Here is a 21,064-nt window from a genome sequence, read left to right as displayed (position 1 = left end):
ACTTGAGGAATTAGTCGTCATAGTCTTAAAATATCAAATTTAAAAAATAAGTTACGGATATGTATGTTTAAAAAGGCTTCTATTGAGATAAATTTTACTTCTTACACCCAAATACTGACACCTAACATTCTTGCATAATTTAAATATTCAGCTGACTAAAAAACAGGAAACACTTCACAGCTATGCCGTTAATGTTCAACTGGTGTGTTAGCAGTGCCTTGGTGACATATCATATTAGTCGATATGGGAAATTGCTATTTAGGTCTGAGATTAGATTCCCCAACCAGAATTTTTTTCACAGCAATTAAGACTCTGTCCAATGGTAACTACAATTCACACTAACATTTGAAATGTGTTCATTGCTACCAAGCAGTGGTAGATTTAACAATGCCATTGCTTGCCCATCTTCTCATTAGAGAATAATGATCTCAATTCTTTTATTTCCAGTGACTAATCACTTTCAAATCGTTTCCTAAGGTTTAATAAATGTGTTCTTCTCAATTCCATTGAAAGGTATCTTTAGAAATTACCTTATAAGTATCTTTCATAATATCTTCAAATGTTCATGTCTGAACTTGGACATCATCCCATTCATTGTTAAATATAGAACATGTGCGTATTACTTTGTCAGTGACATATTGCACACTTGAATTTTTAGTGATGGTCAGCTGTTCCTACAAATTTTTGAATTTAGATCTTTTGATCAACTGTAATACAGAAACACGCTGCAGAAGCGGTCCCAAAATTACTAACATATATTTGCCTGAGGAAGGAGTAATGAGTCACATAAACTCCTTCTGATGAATACCTTCCATTAAATAACATTCATTAATACACCCATTTGAGTATTGCAAGTGCTAAGGACTTCTCTTCTGGCTATAAAGGAAAACTAAATTTCTTTAAAACTCTTTCCTCCGCGTTTCAGTATGGAAAAATATTATCCTATTCATGCAAATAGTTGTACAATCATGACACCAGGGGTCTACCAGATTCCATGCGAATGCGGCCAGGTGTACGTCGGTGAGACAGGAAGGACTATCGCCACCAGGATGAAGGAACACCAGCGGCATTTCAGGCTCAGCCAACCCGAAAAATCTGCCGTGGCTGAGCACAGCATATCACGTGACCATGCCATTTGCTGGGAGAACACGAAGGTCCTGTGCCGTGTGGACAGATTCTGGGAAAGGCTGACCTAGGAAGCTATTTTAATTCGGACGACGACTAACACCATGAACCGTGATGCTGGTTACGCCCTAAGCAATTCCTGGAAACCGGTGCTTAAATACGTCAGCGAAGCCCAGGAAAAAAGGTGGGAAAAGGCGGACCAATCACGAGTCACCTGACCTGGAGCCCATACTATATATGTGGGATCACTCAACGCAAAGACAAGCCCTGATAACGATGGACGACTCGGCCATCGAAACGTCGGCAGAGATGGAGAACCTTATCCAGTGGCAATCCCGAATAAACTTTAACGACATCATACGCCGGGAAAACCTTAGATCTTTCTTCACAGTTGTACAAAAATTTAATATCATCCATCCAATTCAAAGCCATCAGAGTGTAACACCTAATTTTGAGTGGTTTGTTTTGGTATTTGGTGTGACGTAATACATGCAATAATAAGCAGCAGAGGTGGAGTGAGGTAATTGTTGGGATTGTTGACGGCGCGGGAGGAGATGAAAAGAGGGGAGTCGGATTGTGATAGTTATGGCGGACGGGTGTTCCCTTGCTCCCGAGTTTGTATTATTTAAAAGTGCAATAAAATAATTGTAAGTGACGTGTGAAACAAAGAGTGATTAAAAATGAAACGTTACATTTTCGTGCCCCACGTTGGGCGCCAAAAATGTAACGTTTTATTTTTTTAATTTCCACTTCTCTTACTTAACGAATGATTTTTATAACACTTTATAAAAAAACTTTACAATTTAAAACTCGTGAGCATAAACAACATCAACAAGCCACCATGACTATTATAATCCCATTTGTACTACCCGTACTGCCACTCACTGAACCACTGCCATGGACTGCACCAGTGATCAGGGATCTTGAGTACTGCCACGGCCGTGGTACTGCCGTATCCCTTTTCCTCCGGTCTCTTTCTCTCTCGTAGGCGCCTGCTTTTGGTCTGCGTCCTCTTCTTCTTTCTGCCGATCCTGAATTCTTCCGTATTTCTTCCTCCGGTCTCTCAATACACCAGTACTTTAATTTATCTCCCAATCTCTTACAACACGTCTATCTCTTCCTTCTCTCCATACACGACTCCCTCCTTTTCCTTCACAACAATCCCCCGTCCCTCACTACTATTGTCAGTTTAAATTATATTAAAACAATATGGTGGCTTGTTTATGTTATGTTACAAGAGGATTACTGACCTTTATCATAAATAAATATGATGAAAAGTTCCAAGCATAGTCAATGTATCAATCTTCCAGCCAGCAAAATCAAAATTGATCATGTAGATGCTGTTTCTGCTTTGGGCTTCACCAGAATCAAAGACTGTCTACACTCCTCACCACTCACAGAAAAAAAAAGAATTAAGCTAGAGAACGTTTTATTTAATTAAAAGAGTTACAAAAGTGCACCTTCAAAAAGATCATGGAAACAGTATGACAAGAACAATTACTTGAGATCACATCAACACTAAACAGAATAACAGCTGTGCAATCTTAATTTGCACGTAAATAATACATATTTTTTTTAACTCAATAACTCAGCAAATTAATGAATGCATTAGGAAATAACAAAAACATTTTTTTAAATGTGTACCATAAAATTTTTTTTAAAAACTTAAGTCAACAAAATCAGTGCATAGTGCAAGGATGGTATTGAATATATATTTATTGCTCTATTCAAGTTTACTGTATGAATATATCTTAATGTAAAAATGTCTTATTTGACTAGATGACCTTGAATAACAATCTCAGGTAAAATTTTACAAAGATTTCTTGTTGACTAGATAACTACAATTTTCCAACCATCTTTATGCACTCATTTATTAAAAAATCCAATCTATTCATAAAAAAAGGTATTTCCACAACTGGTAGTCACCATTATAAAAATATATAACATCTATAAACCTTGAATTAAATTTATTACAAAACAATTATGTGCATTGTATTTATCACAGTCAGATAAGGCATAATATTTTTGGTCTCATCCAAAAATATGCCTAATGGAAAAATATATAAATAATATTTTGTATGTATACTCCATAAAAATTGAATGAACAAATAATTCTTTATGTAGAATTACTGAGTGCCAAAAATACAATAAGGTAACATTTACCTACAATAATGACATAATTAAATCCATTTTGTGCACCTTTTTGTTTTGCCATTCTTCAGATGATATAAACACAAACTTGAAACATTCTTTGTGCTCACAAAATACAAGTGTGACAGCAAATACAATAGGCAAAATCCAAACTTCAAATGTGATTCTCAATATGACAGTATTGAAAACACACACTTATTTGTGTGAGTAGTAATAAAGGATTTTCTTTCAACCGCAACACCAAAGCAATAAACTCAACCCTTCATGGCTTGAAATACACCACTTTTAGCAGTACCTCTCATTCCGGTAAAATCATCAAGCTCTAAATTGTTATCTGCAAGAATATAAAAAAAAACTTACATTATTTTTCTTAGATAGCAAAAACTATTCTGTTAAGTTTATTCCAGCCAGACAAATCTCAGTGGATAGTCATTTAAAATACATCTTTATGTAGTGTTTTTAAGTGAAAAATATCAGGAATATAGATTAAATCACATATATCAAAGCATTGCAATGGGGAATTTTCACATTTTTTGAAAACTCTGTCAAAATGTAGTAAACCTCTAGGAAAGAATATCTACCGGGGGAAATTTCAATACTAGCGGTAGTTTTCAAGATATTAAAGGTCAAAGTGGAGGAGTGGGGGGAGCGAGCGAAAGTAGTGTGTCCAAGAGAAGTGACGTCATTTCTCCCCAAACAGAGTTGCTAACGTCCGAGGCGTGGAGCTAGGAGATTGTTGCGGTATACGTACGCCAGGAAGACGATATGTTTACCTACGTGAAGTGCTTTTTATAATCTCGAATAATAAATATTGCTTGGTGCCTATGTGTTCAAACACATCACGAAATTCAAATAAAATATTCGTCCTTATGCCGAATAATAAAGCGAGAAGAAAGAACAAGGCGATGAAGAGGAAGAATGATCTGTCGACGAAAACGACGAGATTTTTTCGTTAAGGTCACTTTAACTTAAGTAATTACAACAGAATTATGCGGAGAAATGACTTGAGCGTGTGGTGCGGAGGATGTGTAGCTGCCCTGTTCGCGCAGTACCCGCCTGTCGCTTTCATGCTGTTTTTGCTGAGCTATCGCAGGTTGAAAAAAACGGTCCTCGTAGTATTCGATGTCTTATAATTATTGTATTTTTTGAATTTATCAATTATTAATCATGATAAGAATACTTAAAAGGTACATGCAGTAGGCTATCCTCCCTCTCTCCGGAAACCGTATTTGCTAACTAGGAGTGTACAATTTGTAAGAAACTCACTGGTATATAATAACTACCTCCTCCAATCAACTTACCAAGAGCCACAGGATGAAATACAACCTGAGGAAGTGGTTGAAAGTCAAGGTCAGGAAAAGTCCTGCTAATTGAAACCAGAATCAAAAACTGTTGGTGTTCTGAAAAGAACCTGTTTCCGCCAATGCTACTACTTCTCCTATGAAGTTCTTCCGCCTAGAAAAGCTGGATGGTATTGCAGCTAGTGAGAGTTGAAATTCAACCACTGAAAAAGTGTGATAAGTGATTTGGCGGCAGCAGCAGCAGCTCTGACATGGAATCAGACAGGGAGATATGTAGCCAAAGGGCCAAGTATACTTTATTTTTTATGGAAAAAATCCAGCGTTGTATTCAAGGGTAGACAGTGAAAATTATTTTATTAGTAATTTGCTATCAGGAAAGACTGGGTTACTTGTTATGGTTATGTTAAGGAAACTTATACTCAAAGAATCCTTCAATATTTTAGCCCAGGAGACCTCAATGTCACGCCATCGACAGCAGCACGATATTTCTCTGCCTCCATTATTCCGGTGGCTAGTTTTTTGAAAAATCTAGTTTTTTGGGTTGACAAAAATAAGATGTTGCTTAATATGCTAATTCCCTTTCCTGATTGAAAATCCAGGTGACCCAATTTGGCAAAGTTTAACCTGAATGGGAGCATAAAAAAATAGATCATTACTCACTGCAGTGACATGTAACGCATTTTCTCTTGTAGGGATCAGTTTTTTTACAGCGATTAGAAAATAAAATTGTGCAAATTTTATTATGCTGCGATAGGTATGAAGTAAAAAAGTGAATTGCAAAGGACACTCTAAATACGTTTTTTTTCTACAGTGATCAGAGCATTATACTGCTGATAGTGAAGAAAAATAGAAATAATGTTTTTCAAACGCAATTCTTTCAAAAGGAATCATTTTTAACATTTCTGTAAATTAATGAATTGTTTATTTCTCAAATGCTTCTGTCTAAACTCAATAAAAAAAAATCATATGATTCTTCTTCAGAAAATTTCATTTCGAGGGGTAATGGTGGCCGGGCAATAGATAGTGTCATTCTCATAGACTGGATTTCTTCAGCAAATTCCAAAAGGCTGCGAAGTAATGGTAGATGAGGGTTCAAAATAACTGCTCACTCATTCAGTGGTAAAATTTGAGAGTAAATTAGACCACCAAGTGTTTTCAACAGTTAAAAGAGCTCTAAAGATGAAGTTAAGCTAACTAAGCAAATAGAAAGCTTTAGGATCCATGTAGAGAGAGTTATAAGAAAGGTCATAGAATATAAGTTGCTTGTCCTTCATTCCTAGGAATGCAGCTGCATTGATAACCATTTGGTGCAAAAAATCAGGATTAGAGGATAGCTTTAAAAGACAAACACTTCCACCATAACGATATTCCGGCTCTGCATCAATGATGGGAAAATTTTGTAGGTAGGAAAATACTTTGAATGACGGAAAATACTTTGAATGATTAATTTGAAACCATTTTTTTATAAATAAAGCTGTATTTTTCATTTAAAAAACAGCGAGAGATTAATTGCGCACCTAATAATATTTAACATAAATGATTGAATTTTGTCTTAAGTTTGCTAAATAGCGTAATTATTTTGTATGCATCTAATAAAAATTTCATAGCTAATTATAAAAGATGTGTTATCTTATTCTTATCATTAAACAGCCATTATAAAAGCGGCTCCAAAAGCACATAACCTGTCAAAACATGTACACCTTTCAGACAGTATGCACACAGAACACACCTTAAGACTGTACTATAATGTAATATAATGAGCATAATGTGTACAGAAAAATTACCTTAAATCGGCGCACAGAAAGTATTTCCCAACATGCTGAATCAAAAAGCTGATATCATACTGAAAGCAAAAAATCATAACTCATGCCATATAAACTATATTTTCCCTAACTAGATGCATCAATATTTCATGCAGAATTTTTCAACGGAGGCCAAGTAGCTACTTCTGTATTCGTAAATGCTGGTCCAGTAATGACATAATAAACTAGAAAAACTTACCGTGAAGCCTTCACTTCTCTAAATTCTGCAGCCAAAAAGTTCGGGTTACTTAAAAAATATTATGCCATCATCATGGAATCCACCTTTGGGAAATTATCGCAACAGCCTTTCAAGAAACCGTATTCCATTTCGCATATATTCGATATATTCTTTTCCTAAGAATACAGAAAATGGATAAAATATACTTGATGTGACTAAATAATGTCATAAAATGTCCCAGAGAAAACACGGATTAAAAAAATACCGAAATATTCACTTGCTCAACGACTGCTTCATCGTAGCTTCTGCGGCCGTGCATGCAAAACGAAAACACCGTAGGGAGAAATGACGTCATCAACAATCAGAGCTAACTTCGCGTTTGCAGACGGATTTCACTGTTTCAAATGAATTTTAATGATAAAATCAATGGTTTAAGAGAAGTTTGATCGGTGAAAATGGATTCCTGGTGAAAATTGCTATAAGAATCACATATTATATCGACAGTGACATATCAGGACAGTGAATTTTGCTAGAGTGCTAATATAAGTATCCCAAGTACCCAGAGAGTCAACGTGTACACCAAGGGACTTAACAGAATCAACCTGTGGAATAGTTCCCTCCATATTAATCCCTAATTTCCATAAATTCCATAAAATTTCCATTCCATAAAATTTCCATATAAATCCATAATTTCCCTCCATAATTAAACCTCCTGGCAAGCATAAATTCACAAACCACTGTAAAGACCGTCTACCCCAAATCCCGTCCTACACCATGGTTTACTAACGATATTCGGAATAATATCAAGGAAAGAAATCGTCTTAGGATAGCCTTTCTTCGCACCGGGAATGTTGACTATCAAAATAAATTTAAAACTATGAGGAACAAAGTTAAAACTTTGATAGTAAAGGCAAAGCGTTGCTATTATTCTTCTCGTTTATCCCATGTTAATGAGCCAAATCAAGTATGGAAGCAGCTACGCCAGCTTGGACTTATCTCCAATAAGCAGCATTCATTGCCATTAAACCTCTCACTAGACCAACTAAACGATTATTTTACCTCTGCTTCTTCATTATTGTCGGGTAATGCCTCAGTAACTGACCCACATGTTCCATTCAGTGACACCAACTTTTTCTTTGAACACGTTACCCAAGAAGTTCTGCAGAAATTCCTTGCTTTTTCTAAATCCAATGCTACAGGTACTGATGGTATTCCCATTGATGTTATTAAAAAATCATTACCATTAACTATACCTGTCATTCTTGATATTTTTAATTACTCACTCTCTTCCTCTAAATATCCCTCATGCTGGAAAACTGCTTTAGTTCGACCGATCAACAAAGTTAAGAAACCAACTTCTCCTTCGGATTTCCGTCCAATATCCATTTTATGCGCATTATCTAAGGTTCTCGAGCGAATTGTGCATCAACAAACTACAAATTACCTGACTGCGAATAAAAGATTTGACCCATTTCAATCTGGTTTTCGTCAAGGTTTCAGTACTCAATCCACTCTTTTAAAAGTCACGGATGATGTACGAGGTGCAATCGATAATAAAATGGTCACTGTTTTAGTGCTATTTGATCTTAGCAAAGCTTTTGACCGGGTCAACCACTCTAAGCTTCTACAAAAAATGAAGTGCCTGAATTTTTCCTGCTCAGTACTAAATTGGTTCCACGATTACCTCACTGGCCGCCGCCAAGCAGTCAAAGACTCTAGTGGGAATATATCCAAATGGAATGATGTAACTTGCGGTGTTCCTCAAGGATCTGTATTGGGACCTTTGCTTTTTTCCATTTATCTTCTTGATCTTCCTCACAACCTTAAGTATTGTAAATATATGCTTTATGCTGATGATTTGCAAATTTATCGACATTGTCTTCCTCATGACCTTGAAAATACTATTGAAAAAGTGAATGAGGACATTGCCTCAATATCAAACTGGGTTGTAAATAATTATCTAGTTTTAAACTGTTCTAAAACCAAAGATATTATCTTAGGCTCCACAAAACTTATAAATAAAATAGACCTTGATTTAATCCCAAATGTCAAAGTGAGTAATGTTAAAGTTCCCTTCTCAAACGCTGTTAAAAATCTCGGAGTAGCTATGTCGAATAATCTCTCTTGGTTAAATCATGTTCAAGATATCTCTAAGAAAGTAAACCAAATTTTATATCTATTAAAATTAAATAAAGAAGTCTTACCTATTGAAACGAGGAAACTATTAATATCCTCCATTGTTTTCCCGCATTTCGATTACTGCTGTTTGGTTTACAACAATATCCCAGATGATCTAGATTTAAAACTCCAACGCCTTCTTAACTCCTGCGTAAGGTTTGTGTTCAACATCCGAGGAGATACCCATATTTCACCCTACCTTAAAAATATTGGTTGGCTTCAAACTAAAAAACGCCGGAAATATCTCCTAGCAGCTTTTCTCTACTCACTGTTTCGTCACGAACAGCCCGATTACTTATATACGCTATTTAAAATTAAGCAACAAACTACTTCGATTACCACGAGATCAGATATAAATTTTATATACTATCCCGCCCATCGCACAACTTCTTTCCAAAAATCTTTCCAGGTTGTTGGGTCAAATTTCTGGAACGAGTTGCCTAAAAGTGTGAAAGAAATTCGGTCTCTGAAATTATTTAAGTCAAAGGTCTATAGCTTATTGCTTACCGCCACGCTGTAATTTTGATTTTAAATTGTATGTCTTACCGTTGTATACATTGTATAAAACTTGTATCACTGATTGGATATTGTATAATATTTTTTTTTCTCTATTACTGCTCACAATGAGAAATTGAGCAAATATATTGAAGTATGTATATATGCTTTGTGAATTGTTTTGTTCTGAGAGGACATCAGTCCTAGAATAATAAATAATATTTCTATCTATCTATTAATAGAAAAAGATTTGTCAGAATTTTTTAAACGTGCAAAGTGTAACACTTGAGATTTATCACTGATAACCACAAAACTATCGTTCAAACTTTTAATAAATTGATCAAAGACTATCTGACAGTTAACTAACAAGGAATGTATACTGCGAGAAGGAAGAATAAAGTTGGTATCATCAGTAAAAAGATGGGTGTCACATTACTTGCTGAAATAATGTTATCTGGTAAGTTATTAATGAATACCAAGAAAAGCAAATGACCCAAAATCAATCCTCGTGGTAAGCCCGAGTAATATCTTTAACAAGAGAGATTAAGAAGTACTAAGATTTTTATATGAAATTTACTAGGTAAGCACATGCCAGAATGTACAAACATAAAGCTAAAATGCCCATAAAATGAAAATTTTAATGAGAAATTTATATCACAGGATAAAAGATTTATTCAAAATTTAAATAAACTAATTCAATGTTTACTAATAAAATATTGGGAAGCAAATCCTAGAACCAATGGAAATTTAGTGTTAAGAGATATGTACCATTATACTACAGCTAAAAAAGCAACAAGAAAAAACTTTTTTAATGGAAAAATATATGCAATAATTTAAAAAAGAACATTTAAAAATACTATAAAACTGATGGCAGATTTGGACCATTGAGAAATACGAGTAGTAATGAATTTCTTCTGAGAATCACACACAGGATGGGCAGACATACGGACAATATCCTCCACATGCCTAACTATATTTTAATGAATTAGAAATCCAAATTATATAGCAACATCGCTTACCAACTGGATGGCAAACAGTGAAGGCTTCTGGAATGCTAACAATGGCATTTTCTTCCCTGGGATGATCATTAGAAGGTAGTCTAATGGCCCAAACTTGTTCAGTATTTTCTCTACTGCTATCTCCATTGTTATCAATAGGAACTGTTTTATTGTTTTTCCATAAACTGAGAGGTCTAGAAGAAGTGCGCTTTGTACCTGTAAAATATATTTCCACCGAATAATAAAATCATCATATCATTGGCCTTCTTTTGATGAATGTAAAGGATGATGATATAGGTATTATGAATAAAAATGCTTTAATCCCATTAATATTACAACTAAAACTCGAGCTTCTAGAGACAGGAAAATATCACAGTGGGCCTCAAAGTAAAGGTAACAGTAAAATTTGCATGCAAGCTTCTCTTCAGTTAGCAATACTTTTGAAAGCAGAAAGAGCAAGATAAGTATGTATAAGGTGGATAGGGAAAAAGTAGTAGGGGGACTTTAGGAGTAAGTACATGGGAATTAGTCCACCCAGTTCTTTGTTCAGAGCTGAATGTATTCCATAAAACTCTAAACAGAAGAACTGAGAATACTATTAGGCTCATAGCAGCTATACTGATTCTTGAACGGATGATCAACGACGAAGCACCCCTGTGGTCTTTGCAGTTACTTAACCTTCAAGAATCATTTCACCTGTTCTTCCCATAACAGAGATAGGATGTCACTTTGACAACTTCTTGGCATGCTTACGACATCAGCCTATTTTGGGTATTGCATTATGCTAGGAAAATTCCATTACTTAAAATGCACAGTGGGAATTTATTTCATGAAAACTAATTAATTTTCACTACCAATAAAATGTAAGAGAGAAATATCACTTGAGGATATTAGAATAAAACAGGAATTGTAACCAATAAATAAATTACAGCAGACACACTAAAAATCGTAAGAAATAAAATACATAATATTTTCTGATGCATGAACTCTATCTATATAATTGAGATCCACCAAGAATATAAAATTTTCCTTCCTACAATCACTGCATTCACAGTGAACATTTCAAATCTTCGGTTAGATGGTGCAGAAAACTGAAAATTGACAATAATTTCACAAAAAAACTTCTAAGGAAATAAAAACCTCAGTCAACTGTAATGCACATTTCCCCATAATTTATTGCTTGTTGCAATCCCTTCATTTCATTTGCATTCACGAACATAAAACTTCAATGGAATTATTGAAGGTACATAATACATCACCTTGACGCCAGAGTTTCAATAGATTTGAAAATTACTAAATTAAAACTTACAGTACTACTTTAATGCTACCATATGTCATCACTTCCCAAAGAAAAATTTTTTATACCCAAATAACAATTGTTTTACTTGACTCATTGTTTTTACACATTTCACAAGAGATGACATTTCAATGGAAAATGTTCTCGAGGCAATACACCCAAGAATTAAAATATGTTAAACAACATAGATTTTCCTAGATTATGAATGTGTGCTAATTTATACTGGGTGTTTGACTGACATGATTTATGAATGCTAAATATTTTATTTTTCACTCATGCCAATCTTTGCCTGCAAATCGATACACCAATTCAAAGAGACTATGCCCTTTTTTTATTTCATAAGACAAAAGTTTGGTGCCCCTTAAATTAAATATACTAGAAACAATAATAACAATAAAAAACCTTCACAAATCGCACGTCCTTCCCAATAATTTTTTTAGTCCATTAAAATTCCTTCTTTAATATGTTTTGAGAATGCAAGATAAAGAAGTGACTTCAAACTTACTTTTCAGAAGATTAGCTTCACTGCCTACACTGGATTCCATACAGAAGCAATTTAACCGATTCCTTGTATGTCTGGAACCATTTATCATATCTTCACTAATTCCATTCTGTCGATGTAACTGTTTCTTTCTAGGAGCAGCACCAAACTGGCCATCAAGTGCATCATTAATAGCCTCTGTGGATCTCTTCATGTTGTCGCCTTGCCCATTCTAACAGATAAATAATACATCACAGTTGCATTATCAGTTGCATATCATTGAGCTGGGTTTACATGGAGGAAAAAAAAAGATGTGAACATGAGAGCCAAATGGGTGGTTCACTTCTCATGCGTGCACTCTGAATGCAATGCAAGCAAAGATTGGCAAAGCAAAACTTTCTGTGTGTGACGATCACGGCAATATTTAGAATATGACTGCATACCACAGCCTATTCCAAAACAGCATTAAGTGTTGGCCATTATAGGATTGGTACAGAAAACTTCCTAGCCAAGTTTCATTGCAGAATGTTTCAAAAACACTGCTGAAAATGTAAAAGTACCATTATGCTTCGGAACTTATTTTTGGATTATGTTTTCTGATATTCATTGTACAACAAATTCAATGTTGAGGTTTGCTCCTACTTACTTTCATCAATGAATTAACTATCTTTCCTATAATATTTTTGGCATTCACACCTACTGGGGCATAAATTAGTATTCAATGCATGTTTAATTGAAAAATCTGAGTGAGCTACCAATATCAGGTTTTCCTTAATATAGAGAAAGAATAGAATCGTCTATCTTTGTTAAAATATGATAATATGTGCTAAACAATGTATATGGAATGATTATGAAAGCTTAAGTTAAACTCAATTGAGCTTCATCTCACAAATTAACTAATGGATGAAGAAAATACTTTGTGAAAATTCCAAAAGTTAAGCATGGTTAAAGAGACAACTTTATACTTTCCACACAGCTTTTTACGTACCCTGATTAATTTAAAAAAATAAGCATTATTTTCAAGGGTCTCACCCCCTCCAATCTGAAAATGATACTTAGTCCTTGAAATCTATCGCAGTACTTATAAAGCCCTGTGGAGAGTATAAAGTTGTTTCACTAATCATTTTTTAAATGTTCACAAAATATACTTAATTATGTACTCCAATTACACAACTAAAACAGAGCTCCTCAAAATAAAAAATGAAACACTAATTTGCTGTGACATCCAGATAAGTGTCAATCAATATCTTTACCGTATGACTATTACAATACTTTCTAAACAGAAAAAAATAGACAAAGCAGATTTTATTAAAGGAAATAAAAAGATTACGCTTGATGTAATGGATACGACACATAACCAAGCAAAACTAACTATGATTATATTCTGGAACTGTTTTAGAAGATAATTGACACAATAGTCAAGGTATCATGAGGAGAATAGCATTGGCAAAGGGTGGTTTATAAGAATGATAAGAAGTTTATGATAAGAATACATACGTTGAAGGCACTTAAGAAGAGGATTTAGAGAAGAATAAAGGTGTGTAGGATATGGAGGTAAAAGAACAAATAAAAGTTAAACTTAGTGGTTTAAGAGGGATAATTTCTAAAGGAGTCAAAAAATACAATGAGTGAAGATGAATAATTTGATGAAGGGACAAAAGGTTGTAGAAAAAAAACAATAAGAAGGATTTTGGGTATATTTGCATATTGTGAAAGACAAAAGATTTTGCCAGAGGAGATAAAGAGGAGACAATAAGTGTGAATGGAGCAAGTACTTGGGAGATTTTCAGTATTTGTGAGAAATAAAACAGATTTTATGCAGTAAAAGGTCTGATGCTAAAGCGAAAAAATAAGTGTGATATGGGAATGGGGCTGGCAGGGGTGATTAGTTAATAATTATGCTGTTTCGATGTAAATAAAAAATACATACTAGTACATTACCTCTATTGACAAGTTTTAAAAAATCCATTAGCAAGATTCCACAATCATAGTATACATCAGTGGAGTAGCCAGGAATTTTGTTCGGGGGGGGGGGGGGGGGGGGGGGGGGGGGGGGGGGGGTCCAAAACCAGGGGGAAAATTTACAAAAAAAAACAGGGTTCTAAGCAGACAGTTTAAAAATAATTTTAACACTTTTCATAATCTAAAAAACTTCAATAGTCAAAGAAATCTTTAGCAAACTCATGATTTTTCAATATTTTGTTTTAATTTATGAAGGAGGGTAATTGTGTTCATAAATTTTGGAGGGAGGGGTGGGAGGGAGGGGGAAGTCTGGACCCCCCAGACTTCCCCCGTGCTACGCCACTGCTATAGAGTATCGAGTACTCTCGCTGGACATGAAGATAGCAGATGTTGGAAGCGAGAGAGTTAAAAAGTACATCCAGAGAGTGGTAGAATAATAGATTAAATAAATGGCCAGCAGAAGTAACAATAAAGCATGACTCCAATAGGGCACTTCCGTTCTACCTTTGTTATTACATAGGCATTATTTACCAAGTCAAAAAAAGATAGAATTTCAAACATGATCTCTGACTCACCAAAAGTTCATTAATTGGCTTAAAAGGACTGGCATATTTTCCACAGTCATCAACAACATCACCTTCAACTTGAGGCAAATTTTCACCAAAATCCACATCAATGCTACCGCCTTCTCGGCTTAATCTTGCTTCTTTAACTCGCTTCACTTTCTCTTTATATTCTGCTTGATCTATTTCTTTCTGCTCAAGCATATCTTTTTCAACTCGGCTGTTCAGGTCATCGTAGTCCCTCTCAATTAGGCTCAGCAGCCACCTGGTCAGAAAGGAAATAAGACATTTCATACATTATGATTGTGCAAGTGCAACATCAAAAAATCATCTTCACAAGAGAATCAGACAACTGACAAATATATTAAACAAAATGAAAATTTTGCGAGTAATTGATCCAATAACTAAAATTTAACCACAATAAATTAAAGACCATCCACCAGTTTAAAAGACAGCATGGCAAACCTGGAAAAATTACCTACTTCTTTCATTTTTCAACCCAAATTTTTTGCTTCCACATACTACGCATTGCCAACCATTACAGTAAGGGAGGTTGGCGGAGTGGGTTGTTGATTGTTTTTTCTCACTATGGGTTGCCAAGTACGGCTAATTTTAATGCCGGTGTCTCTGTTGAAATGTTCTTTCATTCTATAGATATTTCAATGGCTTCTCTGCCGAGTCTCTGTTTAAAACCTTTTACTTTCGCAAATATTTTGGCTTCCTTGAGGTCGACTGTGTGGCCAAGTGCTGCGTGTTCGGCTACCGCGGACTTTGTTGATTGCCCCAGTTGAATCGCTCTCGCGTGCTCTTCTAGGAATTTCTCAAACAGAGACTCGTCAGAGAAGCCATTGAAATATTTAAAGAAGAAAAGAACAATTTCAACAGGGACACCGGTACTAAAATTAGCCGTACTTGGCAACCCGTAGTGAGAAAAAAACAATCAACAACTCACTCCTCCAACCTCCCGCTTCCCACCACCTCACACAGATACCTATATATCAGAATTTAAATTCCCAACTTTTCAGAATCTCTTGAGAAAGCAACCAGCATCGCTTGGGAAACGTTGGGGCTACCCAAGAATTGACGCAGTGACATGGCCCAAAAGCTTTCATTCAAAATGACGAGCACCCGTGAAAGTTTTAACGAAGAAAAATCAATATGTTCTAGGATAGGAATTACAGCAGTCTCCCGATTATTTGGCTACAGATTACCAATGATTGATTATCCATGAACAAGTTTCACATTCCTTCAATATTTTCTGTCACCTTTATAAGATATAAAATCAGACACAAAAGCACCAGGATTATCGCATTTTAATGCAAGACTACACCGGGCTTATTACATATTTCCATCAGAATTCCCTACATAAAACAAAATTATTCTATTTACTTGCTGACAACATGAAACGGAATTATTTTATTTCACATTTACTAGGATGTCTGCTCTAGCATTACAGAAGACGATGAGTGGCAGAAAAAACACTTGATTAATGTTCGAAGATTCTTCTTTAGTATCGGAGGCTTTTGGGATAAGCTGCATATTGTGCTTTGCCTAGCGAGGTTTCACGGCCATTGCAGGTCCCTTCCTCAGATGATGAATAAATAGTTGGAATTGGACTATCATTAAACCTTGGGCTGTGGGAGTTCATGATTTTAGCTGCCAGCCAGTGGAGAAGAGACCCCTTGTAAAGGAAGCACCCCCTGCCACGAGGGGCGGTCTGGTAGAATTAGGTTTAGCCCCTATGTGATCCTTATGGTGAGGGAAAACGCCAAAGTGCAAGATATCCTGGTAGCAATAAAAATTTTGGGTAATACACTCGTCAACCCTCCTCACTCCACCGGAGTGGTAGGGGAAGGGTGGCCCTGACATCAGAGGAACTGTCAGGCTGTTTATTTGTACCGCCTCTCCACATTGTTAGCAAGGATAATCATGAATTTGCTGTACTTTCTTTCTTCAATTTCTCCCTTTCACTTGCAATGCCCAGAGGAGGGCCCCCTCACTAAAATTGCCATTGCACCGTTTATCTCACGATCATGGTGCAAAAGCAAGTAGCTGACATTGGTGACAAGCGATTGTAAAAGCGAGTCTGTTATTTAATGGGAAACAGTAGAATGCTGTTCCATTATACCTAATAATGTACATGTTGTCAGTTTTCCATTTATTATTACACATCTTGAGCAAATTTTTTAGAAATTATGATTTTCCTAAATTCATTGTCCAAAAACAAGGTACACATTTTATACAGGGTGTGTGGTACATGAGAATAAGGAGTATTTCTAAAATAATATTCATTTCTGGTTTTGTATAATAAACGTTATAATAAATATGTACGTTTTAATCTGTGATGACACTTTACAGATGAAAATAAAACCTACTTGAAAGAATTCTGGATAACCTGATCATCTTTGAAATGAGACTTTGAAAGTGCCACAGCAGAGCATGTTTCCACCAACGTAGGACACTTCTGCTGATTCACAAGGTCTTCTAAATGAAGCATCTCCACAATGTCTATCTCATCTAAGGCACCTTCCACATCCTGCTTATTTCCAAGGCTGTCAAAATAAGAAGGGTTTCATATGACTTCAAAAACACTAAAAGTATTTCGATACACTTATTACATACAAAATTACCAGATGGCAACAATGATTTAAAATGGTAAGACTGATTTCGAAAATTTCAATTGAATGTCTTGGGCATTTGATAGCTGCCTCAGTGTAATTTTGGCTGTCTTGAAAGTGGTAAAATAAAATATCCTGGTACATATTATCTCATCTGACAATCAAAGGGTAAAAATGAAAAATTTAGAAAAAAAAACTTTTACAACTAGGACACCAAAAATTCCAGAAGGTAAACCAATGTATCATGATTGAAACAAAACAATTGCTAATAATATCATAGACGACAGTGAATGTTTTTATGCTAAAACCAGCTCTGCCTTCTAGGTCATTTATCTACACCTATAAAGAGATGCTGGTCTAAGCATACCAAAAATGTTAATGACTACTAGAGTAAAAAAAATGTCTTGGCAAATAGAGATATCAGTAGAAATATGTATTAACTTAGTTGAAAAAGGACCACAAATACAGAGAAAAGTACTAATTTACACCAAAATTAATACTTACACTAACAAAGGCTTCCCACATAGTTTTTCATTGGATAGTAAATTTCTCAAAACATCTCTACATTCAGCAACTTTATCAATGTCACTAGAATCCAATACAAATATCATGCCGTGTGCCTGAAATCATAAAAAAAACCTTTGAAAACTGTGAAATAATGAGAACATGGCAAATCTTCCCAAATTATTTTAACTCAGTGAGCATAAAAAGGTAAAAAATTAACAATAAGGTGGTTTTCTATTCCTTTTTTATGGCCAAAATCGAAAGATTATTTCTCCTGGAGTACGTATTTCATGCTTTTAGATTTTTAAATGACTATACCTATTTTTTGCGATTAAATGAAAAGTGAAAATTTTCAAGTGTGCAAAAATGTGACGGCTACGTATGAATGCTTGGAAAATCCCGTGCGACGTCATTCTGATTCCGGCTGCTGCCAAGTGAGGCCACCTTGGTGCGAAGCTATGAGCACCGCTACAATGCAGGCTGCTAGCAGGTAGCAGAGTACCCTGCTAGCAGATAGCAGAGTATCTTGCTAGCAGGTAGCAGAGTACCCTGCTAGCAGGTAGCACTTGCTTAAATAAGGATTATTACTACCCTAACAAATGAAGGAAACTTTTCAACCGTAGGCAGTTTTAATAGGTGATTATTAAGAGATGTTTCCCTGAGCTCTGTGCCTCATGCATGCATTGGTGAGCTCAGGCAATGTAAAACTCCCGACTACTCGTGTAGCATCTAGGTCCTGTAACGTCATGTGGAGAGGCATCACATAGCCACCAATCTGGCCTTTTTCAAAAGAGGTTAAAATTGACAATTGCCATTTGTCTAAACTGGGAATTATAATACCAAATACTTTGAATACATATATTATGAATACACTAAAGGTGCGTAACGAATTGCAATCAATGCCTTTCGTTTAGTTTGATGAACAAAACTACCCTTTTAACAAAGAACTTAACCAGGACAGATTGCATAGTCTGATAGCTTTCAAAAAATCTTGAAGTTCATTCAAAACAGAATATATTAGCCAATTTGGAAAAATATTACATACATTTTTAACTTTTATTGATAAAGGAAGGAAAATTTTACCTGGTACATAATATGATGCGCACAGACAAAAAAAGTTGCAAAAAGAGGCATCCTAGGTTTTACTTTAAAGCCAATTTTTTACTGATTCCAACCTTGAAAATTTTCAGAAAATATTTAAAACGTTATCAAAGAACAGAAATCTACATTACAAATAAAATGTCCAGATATCCTTGAAACTGAACACAATAGGGGTATCCGAATCATTTATTTCTCAAGCATAAACATAATACATGAAATTATACTTTTTGGACCTCATTCTAGTAAGCACTCTTGATGGGACATTTCCCAACTAGACAATGGAGAAGTAAGCTCATTTGAAAACTGAAAAATAGCTTAAACTCACAATTAAACCAAAGCCAAATATGTATCAGATATGCATATATATAGGTATACCCATCAGAGAGGGGTCAAGTGATTTTAATCCATAGAAACTATAGGGACACAGCCCCCCTGGAATCAACCCCTCCAAAAACACACCCCCTCTCTAATAGAGCCTCCCACTCATCATTCCCTCACAAGAAAATTTTATTCAGTCAACATTCTTCAGTGAACACACTGAGGACAGATATGACTCATATGCTTGACTCATGGCTACTACCATCCTTGGAGTAGATGACACACCATATGAGTCATATATAACTAGTTAATTTATTAAGTTAACATGTGATTTGCACTTCTATTGATTCAATTTATTCATACGAACTTATCCAACCTGCCAAAGATCTTACCAAAGCTCTTAACATTTCCAGTGTATCTTATAAATTTCCTTTAACATTTTTCAAAATATTTCCTCTTTACATTTGTTAACTTTATATTTCCCAACTGCTGATCAAATATGAAAATGATGTTAAAGTGAGGATTAAAAAAATTCCATTCTCTAAAGAAAAATTCTCAAGGTGTCTTTGCACTCAATATTTAAACGAGGTAGAAGCCTAGTCAGCAGCATCAGGATCACCTATTCCAGCCCAGTCAGTTTTTCAGTGAATGAGTATCGGCATAAAATATACTTAAAACCTCCTCCCATTCCTAGCATCTGATAGAGATATTACGTATTTAACACACAACAAATACATCAACAAAATAACATAAATTTTAAGTCTCTACTCCCCCACTACGTATTTCATAAGCAAATCGGTGATAGGCAGTTAACAAATATATTCTACAATTAATTGATGTGCCAATGATGAATAACTTCAGGAACCTATAGATAAGGCCGCTTAAAGCTGAACATAAATATTGTACAAAACTCAATCGATAAAAGGGGCAGAAACAGGCAGCACACTGTCACTTCAGGCCGCTATACACAGTGAATGATCGTACGAATGAGAGTATAACATGAGAGTAAGCCACAATTGACCTAAATTCCTAGGTAACTACTCAACAACTAGTTAAATGTACCAATCATGTTAGTATGGAATTGGATCGTGCTCATAATATACAAGTCAGCGGGTAGGTATTTAACTCGGTGGAATACAAGAACATAAATGCTTCCATGTTAATGCAAAAAAATAAAGATGAGAACCTTACTTACATCAACAAAATACTTATGCCAAATAGCTCTAATTCCTGGTCCTCCTCCGAGGTCATATAGTACTACGGAGTACTTTTTATACTCTAGAGTGACAGATGAAAACCCCACTGTTGGAACAACTCCGTTCACCAATTCTAAAAGAAAAATGACACTATTAGACAATGCATTAGTTATAAACTATGAAAATAATCGAAAATCTTGTTACCATGAGCGAGTCCTTTGGCCACGGTAGTTTTACCAGCATTTTCTAACCCCAAAAGTAGCAAGACCACTTTCCTGAAAAGAAACCACAATTAAACACAGAAACCTTAAGGATTACCATGAATCAAAACATATAATCACCAAACCTACTTTTGAGCCGGACGACGGACGCATCTGTTCAAACAGTCTCGCATACAATTACAGTTTCCCATTTCTTTTAAAATGTCATTGTCGACGCACTATCGTTTTGCAGGTGCGATGAATGAAACCAGCCAGGAGTACATCATATACGGTCAGTGGCCATGAATAAAAGTCATCACCTTTCGATCCCATCAGTTTTAGGTATGAATTTATTTCCTGGGATTACTATTCCACAAACACAATGAGTCCATGTTGACATCGTACATTCCCCAGAGGAATTACAGAGAAAATATTATACCATTATAGTTATAAGATATGGTTATGCGCGGAGAGCCAATCAAAGGATACTTCAATAAGAGAATACTTTTTAATAGCTGTGGTCCATAGAGTTTATGATTGCCTCCCAATATCAAATGGCTTCATAGCAACGACGGCAGCCACTTTCGACAAAAAAG

General features: G+C 35.4%; 1 protein-coding gene across 2 annotated transcripts; it reads right to left on the bottom strand.

The window, feature by feature from the left end:
* Nucleotides 1-2,537: 2,537 nt before the first annotated feature.
* LOC124160851 (ADP-ribosylation factor-like protein 13B) lies at nucleotides 2,538-21,060 on the bottom strand. Of its 2 annotated transcripts, none has more exons than XM_046536946.1 (10): nucleotides 20,974-21,060; nucleotides 20,619-20,834; nucleotides 20,473-20,543; nucleotides 20,268-20,401; nucleotides 17,654-17,769; nucleotides 16,907-17,083; nucleotides 14,544-14,796; nucleotides 12,031-12,238; nucleotides 10,250-10,444; nucleotides 2,538-3,610 (listed from the first exon to the last, which is right to left on the bottom strand). In XM_046536946.1, exons 2-10 carry the CDS (start codon nucleotides 20,678-20,680, stop codon nucleotides 3,531-3,533), a joined length of 1,296 nt encoding a protein of 431 aa, XP_046392902.1. In that variant the 5' UTR covers nucleotides 20,681-20,834; nucleotides 20,974-21,060; the 3' UTR covers nucleotides 2,538-3,530. The 2 variants fall into 2 exon arrangements, with proteins under 2 accessions (XP_046392902.1, XP_046392901.1); XM_046536945.1 differs by having other exon boundaries at nucleotides 20,908-21,041.
* Between the last annotated feature and the right edge of the window lie 4 nt (nucleotides 21,061-21,064).

The sequence above is a fragment of the Ischnura elegans genome, chromosome 6 (assembly GCF_921293095.1).
Source record: "Ischnura elegans chromosome 6, ioIscEleg1.1, whole genome shotgun sequence".
NCBI lineage: Eukaryota > Metazoa > Arthropoda > Insecta > Odonata > Coenagrionidae > Ischnura > Ischnura elegans.
The sequence above is the reverse complement of the archived record's forward strand: the minus strand, read 5'-3'. Positions and strand labels throughout refer to the sequence as shown.